Below are 22,835 nucleotides of genomic sequence, written 5' to 3'. Positions count from 1 at the left end.
TTTACATCCAAATCAGATGAACAGGAACTACAACCATTTTCGCTCATAGCCCCCAATTTTTAGGGGCTCAATTCCACTACAAAACCACTACAAATCAAACCAAAACCCAACAAACAAGAACCATTAAACAACCTAAATCCTAATAATAATGATTAAACAAGTACTCTAAAATACAGGCAGAGTTATTCCCATTTGCCAATAACTTATCTGTCCTCCAACAAAATGAACCCAATGGTCTGACATAAACACAAACTTTGTGCAAATAAACATGAAAAAAAAGTCAAGTTGGCTTTGGTCTTTTTGTTGAAGGTTCTCCAAGCCCTGCAGCAGCAGATGTTTCTCCTCCCACTACAACAAAAAGAAAGAAAAGAACACTTGAAAGTTACTGAAAGCAGTGACTCAGTTAATGAATAAATATACAGATGTTTGTGGGCCTTTTTGCTTGACATTGTTTAGTTGATATTAGGTCAAAACTCACACCACACAATTCCCCTACACAATTAACTGAGATATAACTGAGCTGCAGCACTGATGCTGAAAATGTACAATCTAAACGAAAACCTGAATGTTAGACAGAACTTCTGTTGAGCAGAAAACAATTTCAACAAGTTATTGCTTAGTAATGTCTGAACTTAGTTGTAGTCAAAAGTTATTTTTAACTAATTAAACATCATTACACAAAGAAGCCATATATATATATATATATATATATATATATATATATATATATATATATATATACATAATGTATATATACCACACACTTGCCTGTTTTATCATTTCTTATTGTAAATAATTATAAACAGTGGAAGGTACTGTCTATGGAAAATAAAAAAAATTACTTTCAGGTGGTTCAGTCTTGCTTGACTTCCTTTTTCCATAGATCATCCGTTTTATCTTCCCCAGTAGTTCAATGACTTGCATTTCATTTGTCCTGACCTTATTGTTGAGAACATGATATCTGTCCTTGCACTGTTCCACCAACCATTTGAGTTCTTCTTTTACTCCCTCTACATGTTCTTCAATAGTCTTCTCCCCCAACCAATCCCCTCTGGAAAACAAGACCATGGTGTGGTCCCAAACATTTAAACCCAAAAGCTCTAAGTGCTCTGCACAGCAATCTTGTGCCTTTTCACAAATGGGGCACCTAAAGGATAAACCAGTAGAAATGCATGGGGTCCTTCTCCAAGCATCTCAACACTTCTTTTGAGTTCCTGCTTAAGTTCATCAGATGTGTCCTCTGCAGGAACCCAGTTCCAGCTTGGTGTGTCCACCACAGTGACCTGAGTACCTGCAATTTTGTTAGTTTCCATGACACATGCTTCTGTTTGGGCCCCGATGCCAAACACCTCCTTGTTCAGAATGGTGTTTCCAGATGAACTCTTCCCTGCCCACCGTCCTCCCAGCAATACTATCTTCACATGAGGTGTTTCTGTTAAAGAAAAGAAACAGCTGAATTGATGGTAAACACAGGAGTTTTTAAGTTATAAACATGCAGTAGTTATGTTTGTTGCTTCAGGTCTGATTTCAGTACACTGTATCAGAAACTTAATTAGAGGGTATTTACATGTACACTACACTCTTATAAAAGATGGTTCATTAAGGTTTATTTAGTAAAAGGAATGGTTTTATTTAGAACCATGAGTTTAATATAGAACCATTTTATATTAAACAATTCTTTGCATGGTGAAGTGGTTCTTGATTGATGGAGAATGTGTCATAGATGGTTCTATATAGAACCCTTTTGAAAATAGTTCTATATAGAACCAATAAGTGTTCTTCTATTGTTACAAGCTTGACATCATAACAATAACCCTTTTTAGTGCTATATAGAACCCTTATTAAAAAGATAGGACAATCTGCAGCACATTCTCCATCAATCTGAAGAACCATTTCACCATGCAAAGAACCCTTTAAACATGCAAAGTGTTTATTGGGAATTCATGGTTCCATATATAGAACTGCTGTCTTTATTAAAGAACCTTTGAAGAGATAGTTTTTAAGAGTTTATTTGAACCATATGACCCTGCTTTTTAAAACTGTATATATACACTCACTCAGCACTTCATTATGAACACCTGTACACCTATTCATTCATGCAGTTATCTAATCAGCCAATCATGTGGCAGCAGTGAAGTGCATGAAATCATACAGATGCACATCAACCATCAGAATGGGGATAAAAAATGTGATCTCAGTGATTCTGACCATTGATTTTAGTATGACAGTTGGTGCCAGACTGGCCAGTGTGAGTATTTCTATAAATTCTGATCTCCTGGGATTTTCATGCACACTAGTCTCTAGTTTACTCAGAATGGTGAAATAAAGAAAAAAACATCCAGTTCTGCAGGTGGAAATGCCTTGAAAGTAGTCATCAGAGAACAACTTGACTGGTTGGAGCTCACAGAAAGGCTACTCAGATAACCACTCTGTACAATCATGGTGAGCAGAAAAGCATCTCAGAACACATAACACCTTAAACCTTTAGGCAGATGAAGATCACAGCAGCATGAATCAATGGACCCAACCTGCCTGTGTCAACAGTCCAGGCTGGTGGAGGTGGTGTAATAGTGTGGGGAATGTTTACTTGGCAAACCAATCAGTCATCACTTGAATGACACAGCTTATTTGATGCTGACCATATGCATCCCTTCATGACCACAATTTACCCATTTTCTAATGATGACTTCCAGTATGATAATATCATGTCACAAAGCAAAGGTTGTCTCAAACTGAGTTATTGAACATGACGATGAGTTTGGTTTTCTTCAGTCACCAGATGTGAATCCAATAGAACACCTTTGGGATGTGGTAGAACAAGAGATTTGTGGCACAAAGAATTTTGTTTTCAGAGCAAATGGATGTCCTATGTCTCAGAATACTTTTCCTAATAAAGTGCTCAGTGAGTGTATGGTTTTATACTGTATATCTGTAGACCATGAGTAATCAGGCAGACAAAGGATCTGAAATACAGTTGTATGCAACTGACCACTACCTGAAGTCTGTAGCCCACATGTGACAGAATTGCTGCATTGTTGTAGGCTCTGTATCCACAACTAGTCTTTAATTATTATTCAGTCAATGAAATATAATTAAGAATCTTTCAGTATGCATAAAAAGTCATATGATTGGATCATATTGTACTTAGTTTCTGCTGTGATGAACTGATAATGATTATCCAAAAGAACAGATTAAAATTGTGTTTTTTTGGCAGGGCATGTCAAACCTGTTCCTAAATTAACTGGAACACCAGACTTCATCTTCTTTGCAAAAGATAATTACCCTATGGCTTCACTTATTTTTTTTTTCATCAGTGATCTTAATTGTGTAAAACCAATAATACAATCAAGAAATGTCAGTATAAACTATTGTACATGTTAATTGTTCATAATTTGCTAAGTTGTTATATGACATGTTCAGAGATCCCAATATATTACATTTTGCCATCTACTTATTTAGAATCTATTAATGTCATTTTTTCTGCATTTTGGCTCATTTTGTTTGTATTTTCTTACAATATACACTCAGATAATAAATGTTGAATAAACTTAATTCACACAAAAATTTCTATTCAATCAAACTGAGTCAGTTTACACAGATTTTGTTACCTCAACATAAAGTTCAGTTATTGATGGAACAACACAAACATTTCAGTGCAATTTATTTGGGTTTAATTGGAATGAAATTCTCTTTGCATCAACATATGTTTTCATTCAGTAAAATGTACTTTTATTATTTTTTGTCCATTTTACATAAACCAGTTACTTAATATCAACATATTTTAAATTTGTATGTCAAACAACCTAGTTAATATTTTTTAAAGTATAAAACACATTGAAAAAAAGTTGTTAAATGTACATGATTTAAATATGTACATTGGTCACACACAAATGAAATGTTAAACTTCATCCTAAGTTATGTAAGTTAAAGTAAACACTTACACATATTATGTTGATGTAATGTATTTCATTCATATTTAGCCAGTGTACACATGAACACATTGAATGATGTAAATTTAAGCAACTTTTTTTCAGTGCAGTTGGCCTATTTTTGTCATGCAGTGTGACCGCTCAGATTAAAATATAAAATATTACATTTTCAAGAACATTACATTTTTTAGGTGCTCTCTAAGAATAAAAAATAGGGGTATATGAAATAGAACAGGGGTGCCCAATTGTGCCACCCAGGAGAGTTCAACCAACTCACCTGTCTTTAACATTTAAATGATTTGGAAGGCCTTCTTTAACTGGATCAGGTATGTTAAGTAAGGGCTGGAGCTAAACTCTGCAGGGTGGTGGCTCTCCAGGACCAAGACTGGGTACCCCTGCTATTGAATGATTCAGTTTATTGAGTTCAAGAACTATGCTTTCCAAGTATTTTGAACTGTTAAATATAACTTTTGCTTACCATACCATAAGGTCAAAGGGTCAGTGTGTATGAAATTGAGCTGACATCTCTTTTTGAGATTCCTCCTCAACAGTAATTATAAACAAAGGCAATTCTATAAATTCCTATCATTTGTATTCTGTCTTCTGAAAGGCCTATACTGGCTCCATAAGCTACAGGGTGCATGGACCCCTATGATTGGACCCCGCCACTTGCAATGTAACTTGTAGATGATTGTTAAGCTCTCACAGCAATTACAACCTGACTGTCTTGGTTGCAAACAATGATTATTTACAAATAGTAGCCTTTTTGCACCCACCTACTGAAAAAAGATTTAACGTGTGAAATTGAAACCAACTGCCCAAAAACTTACTTTCCACCAAACCAGTGTTAAAAGACAATAATTGCAAAGAAGTAATTGAAGGTACATGAATCAAACATTGTACAATAAAATCACTCTCACAGTTCTTTACATGGCCATTTACTATTCTTATTTTCATCAGTAGATGTTATTCTGTTATTCTCTTTCTCTCTTTACAGGTTTGCTGTGCCCCACCCCCTCTATGGTTACTGTAGATTCTGCTGGTTCCTAGAAGAGAATGCGCTGAGAAGCGCCACCATTCCTACAGGACTTAGGTAAGTTTATGCATCTCTTTCTTTGGAATACATGTCTTTAGTTATATATAGTTAAGAGTCCTTAGGGAGTGTTGCACTAAAAACAGATGGGTCAGGTCCCTCTGACATCATCACAACAACCTAACCTTTTGGTTTTTGGCAAACCCTTAGTAATGCTTTAGTATGCAACCTATATATCTCTGCCAAAAAATGAAATTGTAAGCTTCCAGTTTCCAGCATAACCTTTTCTAAACAGTTTAGCTGAAAGTGATGAGTGTGAAAAGGTTGCAAGTTACAGTAACTGCAAGCTTATGCAAACACAATGAATTAATAAAGTACATTAAATACATTTATCAAAACAAATAGGATTAAGATGCCAAATTGGCTTGTAGTAGCTACAAAAATATAGCTGAACTGAAACTAAAATGGAATGACTTATCGCCAGCAGAAAGCTATAGGCCATGAATACGCCCTGCCATATATGTTCATTGTCTGGGATTGCAATTTCTTTGTGGGAGCAATTTGAATTTCATCACGGTGGAATGGTGGGAAATGACCTTCATGACCTTTCTGTTTCTCTTTTGTCTCATGCTTGTTGGAGGCTCCTGAGTGTCTTTACATTGTATCTATAATAATTGGCCATTTATCAGAAACACCTACCACATTGTTTCACTTGGTTTTAAAAACTGTTTTTTTGTTAAAATATAATTTATTTCAGGTCACACTGCCATGCAAACATTATTTTGAACACTATCAAAACAGATTAAACAAATTGTACAATCCTCTCAAGTGACGCTTATGTACCCTCTTGTCATGGTCATAGCGGAGGACACTACAAGGCAAGGCAAATATATTTATATAGCACCTTTCATACACTGCAGTCACAGGAATGGATCTTACTATATAATCTTTTTGGCCCAGCTTTTAGACTCAACTTTTAAGTTAAACATATTCATATTACTTTTATTTTTATTTTTTTAATTATTTTTTGTGTCACATGAAAGAACAAAAATGAAACCTTTAGAATGGGTACATGACAATTATTGTTTATTAAGAAATAAGAGATAAAATGTTTACCTTAATAGATGATATGTGTATCTTGAATCTTTTTCTTTCTAGTTTAATGGGATCTTAACTAATTGAAGGGTTTCATACTTATGCCTGTTTAGTTATAAGCTTTGTGTCACAGCAGATGACATTTTATTGGACAAAATTTAATAGCGTCTAATTGACAGTAGTGTCTAATGTCTAATAGTGCCCTCAATTATATTGTCACTGTTAGGATAAATCATTTAATCTCCAAAACTCTACAAGAGGAGGAAAAATGTTCTTAAATTTAAATGGAAGCCAACTTACAAAGATTTTATTCCAAGTAATTTTAGACAATTTTTACTGGTCCATTCATCATGAAATGCAGACTTTGGGCCAATTGCTGAAACATATTTTACAAATTAAAGTCTTGGGGGAAAACATCCGTTCCATATGATACAATTTAAATTTTCAAAGAACATTCTGTTTTCATTTTATTTAGTTTGGACCATTGTGGGCATCATATAAATCACATGTTTATTAGTAGGTCTTAGAAGATCAAATCGCATTTTGGAACTATATTTTAAGCAATTACAGCCACATAAGAAACTAGATTGATCAGCATTTTGATGAATTTGGTATACAATTTGCCAAATGCTCATTCATAAATTATTGGCTTTCACTGCTTGCTTGTAATATTAGCCTTGAACCAGAAATACTTTTTTCCAATTATATTTGGCCAATTATCAAAGTCACAAAGACACAGTAAAACTTAAGGTGTTAATCTTAACATTGTTAATTAAGATTATCTCCACTGATACAAAAGCTGATGCAATGTACTAACTCACTTATAAATAGAAGTTTAATCATATGCAATCTTTTAATATCTGCTGTCTCATGCCTGTGCATGTAGTCTCATGCCTGCACATTTGTGGGTGTGTGTGAGAGTCGAAAACTTTGTTGGGTGAGGCTTAAAGATGGTGCCCCAGATATCATATTTTCTTGTCTTGTACACACCTTACATTTAGCCTAACCTTTACTATCTAGCCCATAGTAATAACTATGTAATCTTTTCACTCATGTTGTATATTCTGCATCTGTAGACCTGAATTGAGAGTTGATTGAGTACCACCGTGTAAGTCTTCATACAGACTGCCTTGCATATCCTTGCAAAATGATACCTGAGTCAAATGTCTCATCACCTTGAAATGGATCTGTTTATAATATACTGCTTTGGTATATTTATCACACTAAGCTGAAGCCATAATTAATAATCTTCACTAAACCATTCCTTTAATTATTCAGAGTTGTTTTTTAAAATGTATAAAAACACACTCACCTGTAGCAGCTGCCATATCTTCTCGCCAACCTCAAAGTCCTACCACAAAAAATTATGGTTTAATAAAGATATCAGAAAGGTACTAAACACCACACACTTGATTTTGGGCAGAATATGATGTTCTGATGTTTCAATGTTCTTATGTTTTAATGTTAATCTTACTTGTATGTTGCAAATACGCTGTGGAGCAGCGAAAAGTAAGAAAGCGAAAGCAAGAAAGTTTCCAAATAAGGAAGTATAAGCTGTGCCCAGACAGGTATTCTTAATACTACTTGAACTGAGTAGGCACTCATGCCAGAGTCTGAGCGCATGTGCCAGAGTTTACAGTCCCCTGCACAATTATTGGCACCCCTGGTGAAGATGAGTAGAAAGTTATAAGAAATTCATCTTTTGGTGAATTAGTTTGATTTCAGACTGAAAAAAGAGTCCAACATTTTATTGAAATAAATTTCTTCTGAGATTGGAAAAAAATGTTTAGCAAGAAATAATTATTTTTTTGCCCAGCGCTAGTTGATCAAAAGCATTGTCTGATAAATAAAATTGCTAAAGCAGAACTTAATTTTACTTTGGATAGGCTTTCTCTCTCTCTCTCTCTCTCTCTCTCTCTCTCTCTCTCTCTCTCTCTCTCTCTCTCTCATTAGGTATGTGAAGTTTTGTTTGATTTTTGGTTGGGGGTTCAAACATACGTTTCATGGCTTGGGTTGGACTCAGATTTAAATCTTTAATACTCTCAGTGGGTTGGGTCAGATCAGTCTCAAGCAGAGTGTTGGGGGTTTAGACCAAAAATTCAGGCCTGAACAAACCTCTACTCCACACTGCTCTGTTAAAACACAGCAGATAATTTGATTCTGTCTTTCAGGTACTGGAAAGGTGGACCAAACCCAATGGACCAAACCAACATCATGAATGGCAAGGGTTCTGAAGCTATATTGAACTGGGCTGATCATTACTTTATTTGAATCCATGAAAAAATCAGTGAGAATATTTCGCTGAATTGCACATGAACAAGCAACAGCAATTCAAAGGAGAGGCAGAGGATAGGACTGAATGATACAGTCGATATAGTCGTGTGAAAAAGTAAGTACACCCCATGAAATGTTTCTGTTTTTGTTTGACATGTGGGCATATCAATATTTGATAATCAGCTAAACAGTATGTACAGATAAATGTTCTGTAATAGAACAAAAACAAAGGAGATTTGACTTTGCAATCATTTATTTAAGAACAAATTAATTGAGATGTCTTTTTTCTGTTGAAAAAGTAACTACACCCCTGGCTTCACTGATCAGTATTCATAGTTGATTCTATGATTGCAAGATGGCCAGGCTCTGAGGTAGCAAAGCAGCTCCAAACCATAACATTTCCACTATCATGCTCTATAGTTTGTATGAGGTTCTTCTGATCAAATGTAGTCTGTGGTTTTTGCCAAGCTTGTCTTCTGGTACTGTGGCCAAATAACTCTCTTTGACTTGCCAATCCATAACTCATTGTTTCAGAAGCGTTGGTCCTTGCCTAGATATTGATGAACAAACTTTTAGTCTTGAACTGATGTTCCTCCTGGAACACCTCCCATATAGGTCAAACCTGTACAGTCCTGTTCTAATGACAGATGCATACTCTTTGACATCCGCAGTGGCAAGAGCTACTTGCAGATCTTGTGATGGAGTTTTAGGGTTCTTAAAGAGTTCTTTTAGCATCTTACTGTCTGATCTCAGGTTAAATTTGCTAGCGCCGGCCTTGAGTGGTATGTTGGTTTTAAATCTTCTCCACTTGTAGATGATCTACCAGACAAGGCCTTAGAGAGCTCTTTTGATCTAGGTATGATAATACCACACTTTAAAATAACAAACAGCAAACCAGACCAGACATCAGAGGTTTGAATAAGACAGGTTCCTCCCAGATATTTTCTAATAGTGTCCTAATCATTAGCAATTGATCGAGTGCACCTGACTTCAGTTTGACAATTTCGAGTAAGTGATATATATGGGTGTACTTACTTTTTCACATAAAGAAATTGGATTTCTGTTTATGTCAGTTATCTAAAGTATGACCAAATGTTAATTTTAGGTGTCACTTGTTAAGTTTTATTACCTTTATTTATCAACATTGTTCAACATGACCGAATATCTGTATGTCTAAATATGCTGGAAAAGTATTCATTTTTCATGAGGTGTACTTACTTCTACACATGACTGTGAGTAATAATAGTGTAGATAGTAGGGTTGCAACAATTAGTTATCATAATTGACCTCATATATTACTCAAAAAATGATCAATGTGGTTGAATTAAAAAAGTGTCCCATAATATTAATAGTTTCGTTAATTCCAACAAATTCTTATATATATTCTATACTCCTGATTGGAGATGAAATGACTTCTGTTGTGCCAGTTCTTCCTATACACAGACTACACAAGTTCCATAGAGCCCCCATCTGGCCAGAATGATATCATATACTTCATAACTTTTTTTTTAGATAAGCACATTATACCTTTCTAAAGAGACATGACAGAATGCCTTTGAAGCGCTATTACCTGTCAGGAGCTAGGTAGCTACATCTTGTAATACTCAAATAAGCGATCATTATGGTCTCTTGTTCAACCAGTGAGCAAGTAATCAAAAATGTTTGAAAGCTTTCTGTCACTTGTTTGCTGCTGCTGCTGGAGTTCAAAGGAGAACTATATCAGTTAACTTTCCCCATCAGGTGAATCTGAAATGGCTTCTAACTCCTTTTGTAGTGCATTAAGTAAGTAATGAAATTATGAACTTTACACCCCAAACAATGCAAAATATGCAAAATGTAAAGCCATTTGTGTTTCAGCCAAAAGGCACTCAGATTCCTATTCTTATCACTAGTTTGCTAACGAGACGTAACAAGTGGTCCAGATTGTCTTTGTCCCAAAAGCGTTTTGAATGGACTAACCTCTTGAACATTAATTTTGAGATTTGCCGTGAGCTTTCTTATGGTGAAATCATTGACGATTTTTGCCTCAAGAAAATGTATAAAAGCTAAAGCTAAAGCTAAAAGTGGATTATTGCAAAGGGAATTTATGACAGGGAGAAGGGTGAGGCAGGGGGTCAGGGCGAGTCTAGTTTAGCTAAAGCCACTGGTAAGGCTAGGACGGCACTGGTTGCATTATAAGGTGGAATTGTTTGTGGCATAAACAGGACTTTAAATGAAGGCTGCAGTAAAGAGAGATGAGCTCAAAAAAGGTAGCCCATAAAAGTCACAACATGCCTGTTATGCAAAGCAGCATTTCACAGCAGCATCACGCACAAGGCAACAAAAAGGATCCTCCAATAAAAGCCTTGTTAAAAAGCTGATAGGGCCAAATGAGTTTGTTATCAATGTTATAGTTCAGTGCCAACTCCAGAAATGCTGTATAAGAGAAGCAGACCATACACTTGTAGCCATTGCAGAGCAAGTAAAAAATCCACATAATAATTAGTTGCAGCCTTAAACAAGGTCATGTTGAAGGTGATCCATAAATACATATTTATTTTTTTCTGGGCAGAATTCCTTTCCTGTAGTAACAGAAATAAAAGTTTTATTGTGACTACAGTGTGTCTGACTGTGTGTGTCACTACTGAATGTAATAACAATCAGCAATTTGCTATAATTTTATCTTTGGCAAACTTTATTTACAAACACACAGAAACTTCAATCATGAAATATGAACTGAACTGCAAACATACAGTAATACTTCCAAAACTACTCTTTTACCTTATAGGCAGATTCTTAAAAGTACAGTTACCAGGTCATTTTTTCTTCATAAAACATAAACTTCATGAAATAAATATCAATGCACACCTATAAAACCTCTATTAACATGAAGTCAAGTTGACTTTGGTCTTTTTGTTGAAGGTTCTCCATGTTCAGAAGCAGCAGAGGGTTCTCCAGCAACTGCAACAAAAAGAAATAAAAGATTGTCCAAAGTCTTAGAAAGCAGTGATTCAGTGAAAGAATAAATGCACAGCAGTTTTGCCTGTTGGTCTAACCCACACTAGTTTCAGTGGGGAATAAATTAGCTGAAGTTCAAAAGCTCTAAGTTGAAGGTCAAAATCAAGGACACAGTTTTAAAGCCCACAGTGTCTGCACAGTTTTTACTGCAATGTGGTCTATTTTGTTGTTTTGCTTGACAGTTCAGAAACAAGTTACAACAGGCTGCAGCACTGATATAAAAAATCTATGATCTAAACTGAAACCTGAAGCCTTGGGAGAAATGTTAAACACAAAGCTCTATCATAAACAACCCTATACCTTAACTTGGAATGTAGTTCTTTTTATGTGTTCTCCAGGTGGCTAGTAACTAATTTACTCAATTTTGTGTACTTCAGTAAAATTTTTATGGATTTGTATTTTCCTGCATATTTTCAAATTATGATTGTTTTACTGCTGAGTATATTTGTAATTTTTTCTAAGGAAATGACTCTACTCAGCTACATTTTAGTCATTAACAATTACCTCATTTTTTGTGTTTAATTCAGTTGTTCCATTGTTCCACACAGTATCTACACTGCTTTATTTTATACCAAGATTATATCAAAAAGAGCAGAACAAAACCTAAAAGCTTCAGTTCCTATGCTGATAGATGCTGAATGTACTAAGTTCCACTGCAGTTCTGTGGGAAACTCAGTACTTAAGTATTTTTTTACTTCAAACTGTTATTTTTCTACTCAAGTTGTTTTTTGCAAATGTACTTTTACTTGAGTCATTATGTCACCAAAATAACAATATTATGGGTTTAGGCAAGTCTACACAGCTCATATGAAAGTACTAGATTTCTTAATCAAACATAATTAAATAATAATTAAAAACAATTAAAAACATTTGCAATAATGTTTTAAATTATAAGATATTAAACTTTGTAAAGATATTAAACTTAAATGCTATATTAAGCATCAGCAAAGCTTCGATGAAAAAAACAGGACAGAAACACTGCTCAGACAACACTGCTCAAAAACATTTGCTCATTATCAGAGAACTGTTTGGCCGTGGCCTAATATTCTATCCAGCACACTTGATTTGACTTGTCTCTGTCCAAGACTTCTAACCTATTGTCCCAGTTAAGTAGAAATAATAGTGTGAGTGAGGAGAAACGAGTGAAATGGGCTCTACATGTGCAGATTGTGGTAAAGACCTGGGGTTCCCAATGTGTAGCCCACAATGGTTTTCACAGTTTGGAGGTCTGGTGATGTGCTGATGATGCCATGACATACACATACAGACCCACCAACCAATCATGCTCTACTAAATCACCTATTTTGTAGATGATTCTATGGTGGTAGCCATAGATGTAGATGATTCTATGGTGGATGCCTAATTTTGTATTGGCCTCATTTTATAAATGTGCATGGATAAATCAGCAGATATTTCCCAAATTGATAGATATAAGATAATTTGCTGTAAATGTGACTCTCCTGGTGATTCTCTCCTGGATGTGAGGCTCCTTTCGACAGATCTACTGCAGATCTTTCTTGCGTTCTTCTTAGATGTTTTTTTGTGCCACATGGATGCAGTGTCATATTTTTGATTCAGTTATGCTTTTTTTAATCTTGTTTTTTTTCCACTCTTGTCTTTGATGTTTTTATGTGTTTACAGCCTCAATATAATGGTTGTCAGTGCTGTCAGTGTATTCATTTTTTTACTTCTTTACTTACGTTAGCACTCATAAGGCCGAACAGAGGCATGTTGTGAAGATATGTTTAAAATTCCATGTGATTTAAAGGGATAAATTAAGCCATAAATAAAAAATACTTTTATCCATCCATCCATCCATCCATCATCTAAACCGCTTATCGCGGTGAAAAATACTTTTATGATGATATTAATTAAATTAATGATAATAATTATACAGAACGTCAGCAGTTAGGCTCACTGACACATTGCTGCAGCTTGACGCCAATCCACAGCCTGGTACCGGTCCCTGGGCCAGTGGCCACCCCACTGTTTCTGCTCGCTAAAACATTGTACAACTTTTACGTGGCGATGCCTTAAATGGTTTTCTGGGTAATAAATTGGTCAATTCGACATTGGAAAGTTATTCATGGGCTCAATTGCACATAAAGCAAACATGGATTTAGGTTCACAGGGTCTTTAAAATGTAAACTGTTTAGTTTTGTCCAGTGTTTACAGTCTAATGCAGGGCTCGGAGATGTATCATGTTTCAGTATGATTATTTTCAGTGTGATTATTAGAAGACTTACAATACATCCTAACAGAAACAAGTGGAGCCTTCTAAAGAAAATTGAAGCACCAACCAAACCATCCATCTGGTGACCCATTTTCCCCCAGCAGAAGTAATTTAGTAACTTTCTTCTATCCACTTCAGACCTGTGCTGTGCTATCTTGTTAAACATCAGCACAAACGACAGCAAAGAAAAAGGTATTGTCTCCAGAGGACATGCGTGGGCCCATATACTTACTTTCAGGTGGTTCAGTCTTGCTCCACTTTCTTTTCTTTTGTATCATCCGTTTTATCTTCTCCAGTAGTTCAATGACTTGCATTTCATTACTTCTGACCTTATTGTTAAGAACATGATATCTGTCCTTGCACTGTTCCACCAACCATTTGAGTTCTTCTTTTACTCCCTCTACATGTTCTTCAATAGTCTTCTCCCCCAACCAATCTCCTCTGGAAAACAAGACCATGGTGTGGTCCCAAACATTTAAACCCAAAAGCTCTAAGTGCTCCTGCACAGCAATCTTGTGCCTTTTCACAAATGGGGCACCTAAAGGATAAACCAGTAGAAATGCATGGGGTCCTCTGCCAAGCATCTCAACACTTCTTTTGAGTTCCTGCTTAAGTTCATCAGATGTGTCCTCTGCAGGAACCCAGTTCCAGCTTGGTGTGTCCACCACAGTGACCTGAGTACCTGCAATTTTGTTAGTTTCCATGACACATGCTTCTGTTTGGGCCCTGATGCCAAACACCTCCTTGTTCAGAATGGTGTTTCCAGATGAACTCTTCCCTGCCCACCGTCCTCCCAGCAATACTATCTTCACATGAGGTGTTTCTGTTAAAGAAGAGAAATGGTTGTAGTTAGGAAACATATGCATTGACATACTAATTCTAGTCTACAACATAAATGCTTGGACAACGACACAGTTTTTATTGTTTCGGTTAGAATGCAGTTTAAAAGTTTGGACTATGCTTTCAACATAATGGTTGTAGTATGTGAAAAGACTATATGACTGAACAAGTTCAACCAACAATTGTGTTTTAGCTAGAGCTGCCATGAAATGCATGGTTAGCTTGACACTAGAGGAAATTAGCATTATGGTAGTGGTGTTAATTGAATGAAGAATGTCTTAACTGCTTTAAACATTGTTATATGTGACAAACCCATGTCTGTATCTGGGTTTCAGTGAACTGACTGGAATGTCCCATCCTAAAATCAACAATATGCCTAAGCACAATACAGTGAGGGAGCTACCCAGTAGTTTTTTTTGATACTATGATGTCTTTGCATCAATGTCAAATGCAATTGTGTTACCAGTGTCTCAATGTTCCAGCTACCTGGGACTTTTTTGCCCCTACTAGGTTTTTTACCCTTTGATCTCATCCAAGTACTTTAATGTTGAGCATACATCAATATCAATCCGATCCAATCTTTATGTTTTCATAGGTAGTGCAGTCACTCAATATAAGTGGGATATACAAAGTGAGAATTAATTCAGTAAAAAAAAATTTTGTGGCATTCTGGGCCCATATACATAAAGCTTCTCAGAAGGACTGCTGATCGTGATCAGATTCCTCTCTTATTTACTGTGACTTTATTGACAGGAACAGATCCTGGATCAGCACTTCTATTCTGAGAAGCTTTATGAATAGAGGCCCTGGACTGATATGTTGATGTTGTTTAGGCGCTTAATCAGAAAAAAATCTCACTTTTTTTTAAAATAGTAAGAGTTGATGTAATAAGTAATTGTTAAAATTTCAAAGCATGCCCTTCAGTCTCCAGTGCATGCAGTCTATATTTGGAAATTAAGCTGCAAAAACAGGCTGTTTTGAAAATTTAATCACTGTTTAATTACAAAAAATCTTCACTAGTGTTAATAATGTCAATAATTACATTAGTTGTAGTGAATGTATGCATCCTAATTTACAAAAATAAAGATTCTTGCCTTGGACAAACTTTTTATAGGACTTTATAGAATCTTTTGGATTTTATTAAAAAGTTCTTCACACTTGTACATCTCATTCAGAAAAAGCAGTTAAAGAATTATTCACTGAAAACTTCAGAGTGTTCTCAACTATTTTAACAACATGGACTGAGCCAAAACAGCAGTTTTGACTCTGGATATGAATGGTGTTGGAAATGGAATGATTTTATGTAGCCATCATCTATTTTTATTCTCATCATGAATGTTCTGGGTTTGCAGCACAAATAAAAAAAAAATAATAATGAGATTAGTTTCTTCATTTGTGACTTCTTCATATATGCTGACAGAAAGGTAATACAGAGAATGATGTTGGCCAATATGTTTAACATTACATAAAAACATATTTTAGGAATGTTTTAAGTGCAAGAATTAAGCCTTAAATGATCCTGGTATCAAATTATCCACAGCCAAAGGTGGAAAGTAACAAATACTATTCACTCTGTTTACAGTAAATTGTTCCCTGTGATGGTATTGTTTGAATAAAATTAAATCACTTTTACTTGGGTTTATTTCTAATAAAGCACTTTTATTTCACTACCTTAATTTTTAAAAACTGTTACAGAGTGAAAAAAACTGTGAATTTCAGCTAATAAACTAATTAGAAAGCCTGGTTAAATTGAAAAGATTCCATCGTGAAAACCAATCAAAACAGAGCAGCAGCCAAAAACACTTGATGATTTCAGAGAAGTTTAGTGGAGACAGAAAGAGGATAACCACATGAGGAACATACTTTATCCTATTGGTCATGTTCATTCTGTTTCAAATGAATGAGGAAAACAAACATGCTTCCTGAAACATGCCAAAATCTCCACTTTTCACAGCTCAACCTCCACCATCAGGGAGTGTCCAAACAAGTTCTATGTCTTTTTACTGTTTTCTTCTTACTCTGTTTTTAAAAATTACATTGTGACTATTTAATTTAAAATCGGTTGCGAATGTTTTATCGCAAGTGTCTAGTAGCTTGATACTTTAGTTAACACGTGTTAAACCTAAATAGTGTGGTGAGGGTGGCTGGTGGGAGTGTAAATATACTGATTTCTGTGAAATTCTTTTGTTGTCCATGCTGGACAAAACAGATATTGCCTCACGTGAGACACAAGCCAAAACATCTGTGCGTCATTCAACTTTTTAAAAAGTTAAAAAATGCTTAAAAAGTGCTTAACTGTAATATTCAGATCATCATTCGACTTGATTGTAGAGAAAAAAATAAAGTTTCTGTATCTGGAGTGGAACGTACTTAAAAATGTATTAGCAAAGATACATTTGCCCCTTAATCTCATCTTGCAGATGATACTATGTTATCAGAGACTTTCTGTTCTGTCAGTTCATTACAGTACACAGTCTCTGCTCTCTCTCAGTCTACACAGAAACATGTAAATGTGCACTAGCAGAGCATGCTGTGATTAGTCTCAAGACTCACAAACTTTTTCCCCATACCAGTCCAGAGCCCTATGGTTGGGACTCTCTTAGGATTTAGGGAACTGAAAAGGTTCTTCTATGGTGTCATTAATTTTATAACTGTAAGAAAAGAAACATAATAGAGAACACTGACCTCCTATTCACTATTTAACCTCACAGATGTGCAAACTTGAAAATATCAATATTGTATTGGTCCCTCAATGGCTTTGTGACTGTGAGTTGTCCAGGCCCCAAGACAGGGAAGCAGTCCTGTATCATTATGCTACCTCCACCAGGCTTCACATTGAGTTTTTGGTGTTGGTATGATAAGTTAAACCTTTTTTCTCATCTTCCCACAGAGCATTGTTGCACTAGTGCTGGGGAACATCTTAGAGGGTCAACCAAGCACTTTTTAAACAAGCAGCAAGGATTTGGCATGCAGTGATATAGTAGACTATAGTAGACAAATATAAGAAATAGCTTAGCTATAAGATGTATATTAGGTTCTTTGCCACTTGTTGATCTCTATGGTGGGTCCTTGCAATAAACTGTATAGAATGTATACTCTTAGCAGAGTATGGAATTTCTTCCATTTAAAAATGTCTGCTTGGCCTCACACTAATGGAGCCCCAAGAAATTGTTTTGTAACCTTATTGTGAGCTTCTGCCTTTCTTCTGAGGCCCTCTGAAATATCCTCTGTGGACAAAATGCCCTTGAACAGAATTTTGTTGGGAAGATCAGGCACCTCAAATTGAGTATATGGCATGGTTGGTCAAGCACACATCTGAATTAATTAGAACACTTGCCTCCAATTATCCTTTCTTCAAGAGGTCAGTATCCCAGAGGTTCACATGGTTTTTAAACTCAGTGAGCTTGATTATTTACACCCTTTTGTTCAATAAAGATACAGCAAATGTGAGTGGGTGTGTTGTTTTTAAAACAAGGCTCTATTTATTTGTTTTAATGTAAAGAAGAACAGCTGTTTGTATAGAAGTCTTTCATGCAATAATCCAGATTATAAATTGTGGTTCTGTCACAGTTTTGGAGATATACATTTGTATAAAGCTGTGATAGGGGACATCTAGTCAAATACAGGTAAACTTATAAACTCTGGACAATAATTCTGTCATTTTCCAATAAACTAAATATTTGTTCTTAATTAAGTAATTTCCTCTATTAATCCTTTTACTCATTTACTAAATTATTACTACAGTAACTACTATTTCTTGAGCAATGGTTTTCAGTTTCCTTTTTACCCCTGGATACAAGATAATTCACCTCCATAAGGAAGGAGAAAGTCATAAGAAAATAAATGAAAAAAAGATAAAGTTTTAAAAAAACTAGTGTTCAAAAAATGATTAAAAGAAAAGTCAAAATGAGACCAACAACCATGCAACACCAAGTAGACCACCAAAACTGTCACCATCCGATACATAGTACTTAAAGCTTTCATCGTTGAGAGAGAGGAGAAAATTAAGCTTCACTCTTGCGTCAGATCTGAAAAATCCACAGGTGTTTATTCCACTGTAAGAAGATAACTCAACACTATGGGTCTGAAAGAATGTGTAGCTGTTGAGAAGCTGTTACTGAGAAAAACAACAAAAAAGAAGCAAGTTTGCACTAGAACACCAAACTGCAGATCTGAGATTTAAAGTAAGGTTTTATGGCAGGGGTGCTTTGAAAAACTAAAAGTAAGAAAAATTTATATTGTATTGAGTCGTTGAGGCTTCTTTTAGAACAGTGGAGGTATGCCAGTCAGTTGCAAGTGCGAAGTGGCTTTATTTGGGGCAGTCCAACATTCAAAGCCCATACAGGTAGGGGTCAAACACAGGCAGGCAATATAAGAGGCAGACCCATAGTCAAAAACCAGAAAGACCCAGCAAGAGTCAAAACAAAGTTAAAACAACACAAAGTAACATGGCTAAGAACTCAAAGACACAAACACAAAGACTTTGCAAAAACTAAACCAAACAAAAGGTTGAAAAGGAATAATGAGTCCTGGAATCACATGATGGTGTGAGTGAGCAGAGCCAGGGACAGCCCAACTGTAGTCTCCCCAGAGGGGGAGACTGAGACAATATGACATCTGTATAAACAGTTAAATATGTTTTCTGCTTTTCTCCTGACATTCAATGAAAAATGAATTACTCCACATACTTCCCTGCATGTGCCTGAAAAGCTCAACCTTGAGCTGTTTTTCCTCCCCACTAAAGAATGCAATTGAACCTGAAACCTGTTTTGATTTATTTACAACACAAACCAAGAATTTGATCTTTTATTTAACTATTCCTTTAACTGCTCATTCCATCTTAATGATAGAGAACTGAAAAGTGAGAAGTGTAAGATACTACTAAAAATACTCACCTGTAGCGGCTGCCATGTCCTCTCCAAATTTGAAGTTCTTCACTAAAAAGATTCTCCCAGAAGATCACTAGATGAGGCTTCTACATCTAAAACAAACATTTTCTGTTTAATTTACACTGATAATATTTTACCATGTGCATTATGTCCACACTTAATCTTGGACAGAAGCTTGAACCCTTAAAGTTGCATACACAGTATCTAGCACTGGGTGAGGAATCAAAAAAGGGAAGTGAAAATAAGAAGTTTATCCAATCAGGAATCAAGATCTTAGCATGCCGTGCTGAGTCAACTTTACAGCATGTGAAGCAAAAGGAACTTCTGTGCTTGAGAAACTATAATCATATAAAGTAGGAAGGGCTTCTGCCAAAATATCCAAAAGCCATTTTGAACTAGTTCTCTGAATGAGGCCTTGCATTTCTTTTATTGGACGATGGACGATAGAAGCAGTTGGCCTTGGACAGTGTCTATTGTCTAATTACAATTTTGATGCTGGTAAAGTGCATCAGTAAAGTGTCTCTAATCATGTTTATCACCTTTCTAATTAAGGTTATTGGCTCTTTAGTCATGTAACGAATTTGCTTGGTGAACTGATACCGTTTAACATTGAATTACTGGAGGGTCTAGTTGGTGGTGAGCCATAACAAGCGCACCATGAATCTCCCTAAAGACAAACTTTCTCCAAATAATAATGATCTTTGACCCATTAAATGGCCAGGGCCCACTGGTTTTATTACACACTTCTATAATCTAAGAATAGCTCAACCATTTTGCATTGTAGTTACTGAATAATAAGCCTTAGCATGTAATAAGTCTGGGATTTTAAAGGGAAGAATCATGTTTTTGGTGTACAGTATACGTCTACACATCTTGCAAAATCACCATTCATATCTGCTATTTTTATAACAGGCAAATGTTCATCAATCCTGAAGTGCGTTACAAAAGAGGTAGTGGGTGGCGTGCTAGCGAAAAAGACAGTTAAGTCCGTTTCACAATCTAACAATTTCTGCAGTGTTACTCAAGGACAAACGTGCCGAGGCCTTTATGTAAAACATACAGTACGAACCATATGTTTGCAGAATAAACAGAGTAAGTTCCTAGAGGCCATCTAACCAAAATCATATAACTAAGAATGTTTTTCCTTTCTTAACAAAGAATGCAGTGTTTACGTATCAGGTTATAGGTTGCTTTATAAATAACTCATTTAAGCAGACAGGATAGTAACACTGCAGAATTTTGAAGTGGCTAGAATAAATTGATGAATGTGGCCTGGTGACATATGAAAATGTATAAGAGATCCATAAGTATAAATATATTATTCAACATGTTTTACATAATTCCAGGTTCTGTAGTGGTCAAACTAAAGGGCTACTCTAAGCTTTGTAATGCAAATATTCCTCAGTTTGATGCCCTTGGGTGTGCAATTACACTTTGGATACTGTGATGGTAATAGCTTTCCACCACAAATCCTCAGATATCCTGTTAGATAGCTCAGCCTCCAGTCTTACACAATGCATAGAAAAAAATATTAAATTAGGGAAATAAACATGATTACAAACACATCATATATTGATCCAAATTAATACATATAAAAAGAAACGTTCTGGGAAGTACTTGCCTTGCCCCTTCCCTTCCCCCCACCACATGTATAGCCATGTAGTGTGCAATATAATACACAGTTACAGTATAAATCTTTTCCTTGCTAGTTACATTAGCCTTATGGCTCCAGTGCTAAAACTAAAAAGCAAACTTTGAACACCAACACAACTACACTGATTGATTAACTACATTTGAAGTGAGGAGAAATGTGTGTTAATAAGATTTTTTGTATAATTATCTCTTTAATATCACTTTTAACTAAATATTTTGCATAGAGATTAAGTGGCTAATGTGTTATGTGCAAAGTGTAAAAGAGATGTTAAAATTTGAAGCGTATCATTGTATTTCACTCAGTACAATCTGCAATCTTCAGTCCACAAAAACAATAATTCCTGTAAAAGCTTTGAAGGTCAGTGCATTCTAATTAAATTCAAAAGACAAGAGCCTTTCTTTCCTAAAACAGTATCATAGCTTCAGAGGATGTTTGACTTTTTTTGCAGAAGGTCAAGCACTGCTCCCTTCTCCTCGTATTATAAAGAGTCTTTCTAGTTAGAGAAATTGCTCTAGTTTCCCCTCGCTAATATCAGCGGTCACTGTAAGAACATAACCGTCTACTCTCTGTGAATACTGATACTCCTCTGTGAGCTTAAAAGGAGAAGGAACCTATTGTTTGAGTAAAAAGGGACCTTTTCTGGGTCCTGCATTGTCCACACACAGACAAAACCACACAAGATATACACACAAATTTCATTTACTTTAGTCCATTAACCATAGCTTGCCTAATGTATTGATGGACAATACGTTTAGAGATTTTGGCTTTGTCCCCAGAGAAGTTGGCATGTGTTCATATCTGCGTTGGGCACATTAAAATAGATCAGGATGTGGAATTAGAGCTTTCTGTGTGCTACTGTGTTGCTATTACTGTATGAAAGAAGAATTTTACATTTTACATGACCATTTTTCAACCTCTAAATCTCTCAGAATTAAACAGGATGTTCTTGTTTTTGCCTTTGAGACTGATGTGTGTAAATAACTCTGTTCTGATTGGCTGCCCTGTGCACTGTTCAAAGAGCAGTCTGGGCTGAAACACTCCTTATAACTTCAGCATGAATGGGCGGGGCTAATCTGGAAAGAAACACCAAAGGTTTAGAATTTAAAACAAAGAAAAGTTAGGACATGTATAATAAAGAAGATATATTCTGGATTTTGCATTATTTCTAGATCTATATTCAAGCCTATTTGTGACATTGATCATGTTAAGGTCTTTGTGCAAAAATATATATTTTTGGAGTCTCATCTCTTCGATTATAGCTCATGTTGAAATGACTCAGTTGGATTTGATCTGCTCATCGGAGGCTTTTGCACAAACTTGTGGAATCAAGCTCAAGTGTCATTAAAGCACAAGGCCAAACGCCAAAGAAAATCTGAAAATATGTACCTTTTGTAAATTTTTCAAGTAACTCAAATTGTTATGCTGCCGATTTCATTGTCATGGAAAATATTGTATGAAATTAGAAGAGAATGCAAAACAAAAGCATTTTTACTTGTTTCAGACCACACTGTATATCCGACTAGTCATCCTACAGCAGTTTAGCTCCACTCATTCATGCTGAAGTTATAAGGAGCAATTCAGCCTGGACTGCTTTTTGAAAAAGGCCCAATACAGGGCAGCCAATAAGGACAGAGTCATATGTCAGCCTGTATGCAAATGCATGTTTTTTGTGACATCAGCAAAAACAGAGAGGTAGCTTATGTGAGCTCATGGATCAGGCTGCCTCTGACTCACAGTTATTACATTGGAAACCCATTTGAGTGCATGAAAACGTATGGAATACACTCCAGTGTTGTACAGTAAACAGGATGCTTAACAGAACTGAATAATTGAAATAAAAATATGCTCAGCATGCAGTGGCAGTTTTGACTGTGTATATGAAGAAAACACA

The 22,835-nt window shown here is 35.7% G+C and overlaps 1 protein-coding gene across 2 annotated transcripts; it reads right to left on the bottom strand.

Moving 5' to 3' along the window:
- Positions 1 to 1,085: 1,085 nt before the first annotated feature.
- On the bottom strand, positions 1,086 to 19,477 carry LOC118817401 (GTPase IMAP family member 4-like). Of its 2 annotated transcripts, XR_005008010.1 has the most exons (5): positions 19,297 to 19,477; positions 13,794 to 14,384; positions 11,179 to 11,271; positions 7,370 to 7,408; positions 1,086 to 1,432 (listed from the first exon to the last, which is right to left on the bottom strand). XR_005008010.1 is itself a non-coding variant. In XM_036584051.1 (3 exons), the coding sequence occupies exons 1-3, from the start codon at positions 19,310 to 19,312 to the stop codon at positions 11,204 to 11,206; spliced, it is 675 nt and encodes a 224-aa protein (XP_036439944.1). In that variant the 5' UTR covers positions 19,313 to 19,477; the 3' UTR covers positions 10,539 to 11,203. The 2 variants fall into 2 exon arrangements, 1 of the variants encoding a protein (XP_036439944.1); XM_036584051.1 differs by lacking the exons at positions 1,086 to 1,432; positions 7,370 to 7,408 and having other exon boundaries at positions 10,539 to 11,271.
- Positions 19,478 to 22,835: the final 3,358 nt, after the last annotated feature.

The sequence above is a fragment of the Colossoma macropomum genome, unplaced genomic scaffold (assembly GCF_904425465.1).
Source record: "Colossoma macropomum unplaced genomic scaffold, Colossoma_macropomum, whole genome shotgun sequence".
Taxonomy (NCBI): Eukaryota; Metazoa; Chordata; class Actinopteri; order Characiformes; family Serrasalmidae; genus Colossoma; species Colossoma macropomum.
Note: the sequence above shows the minus strand (reverse complement) of the source record. Positions and strands in the feature narration are given on the sequence as shown.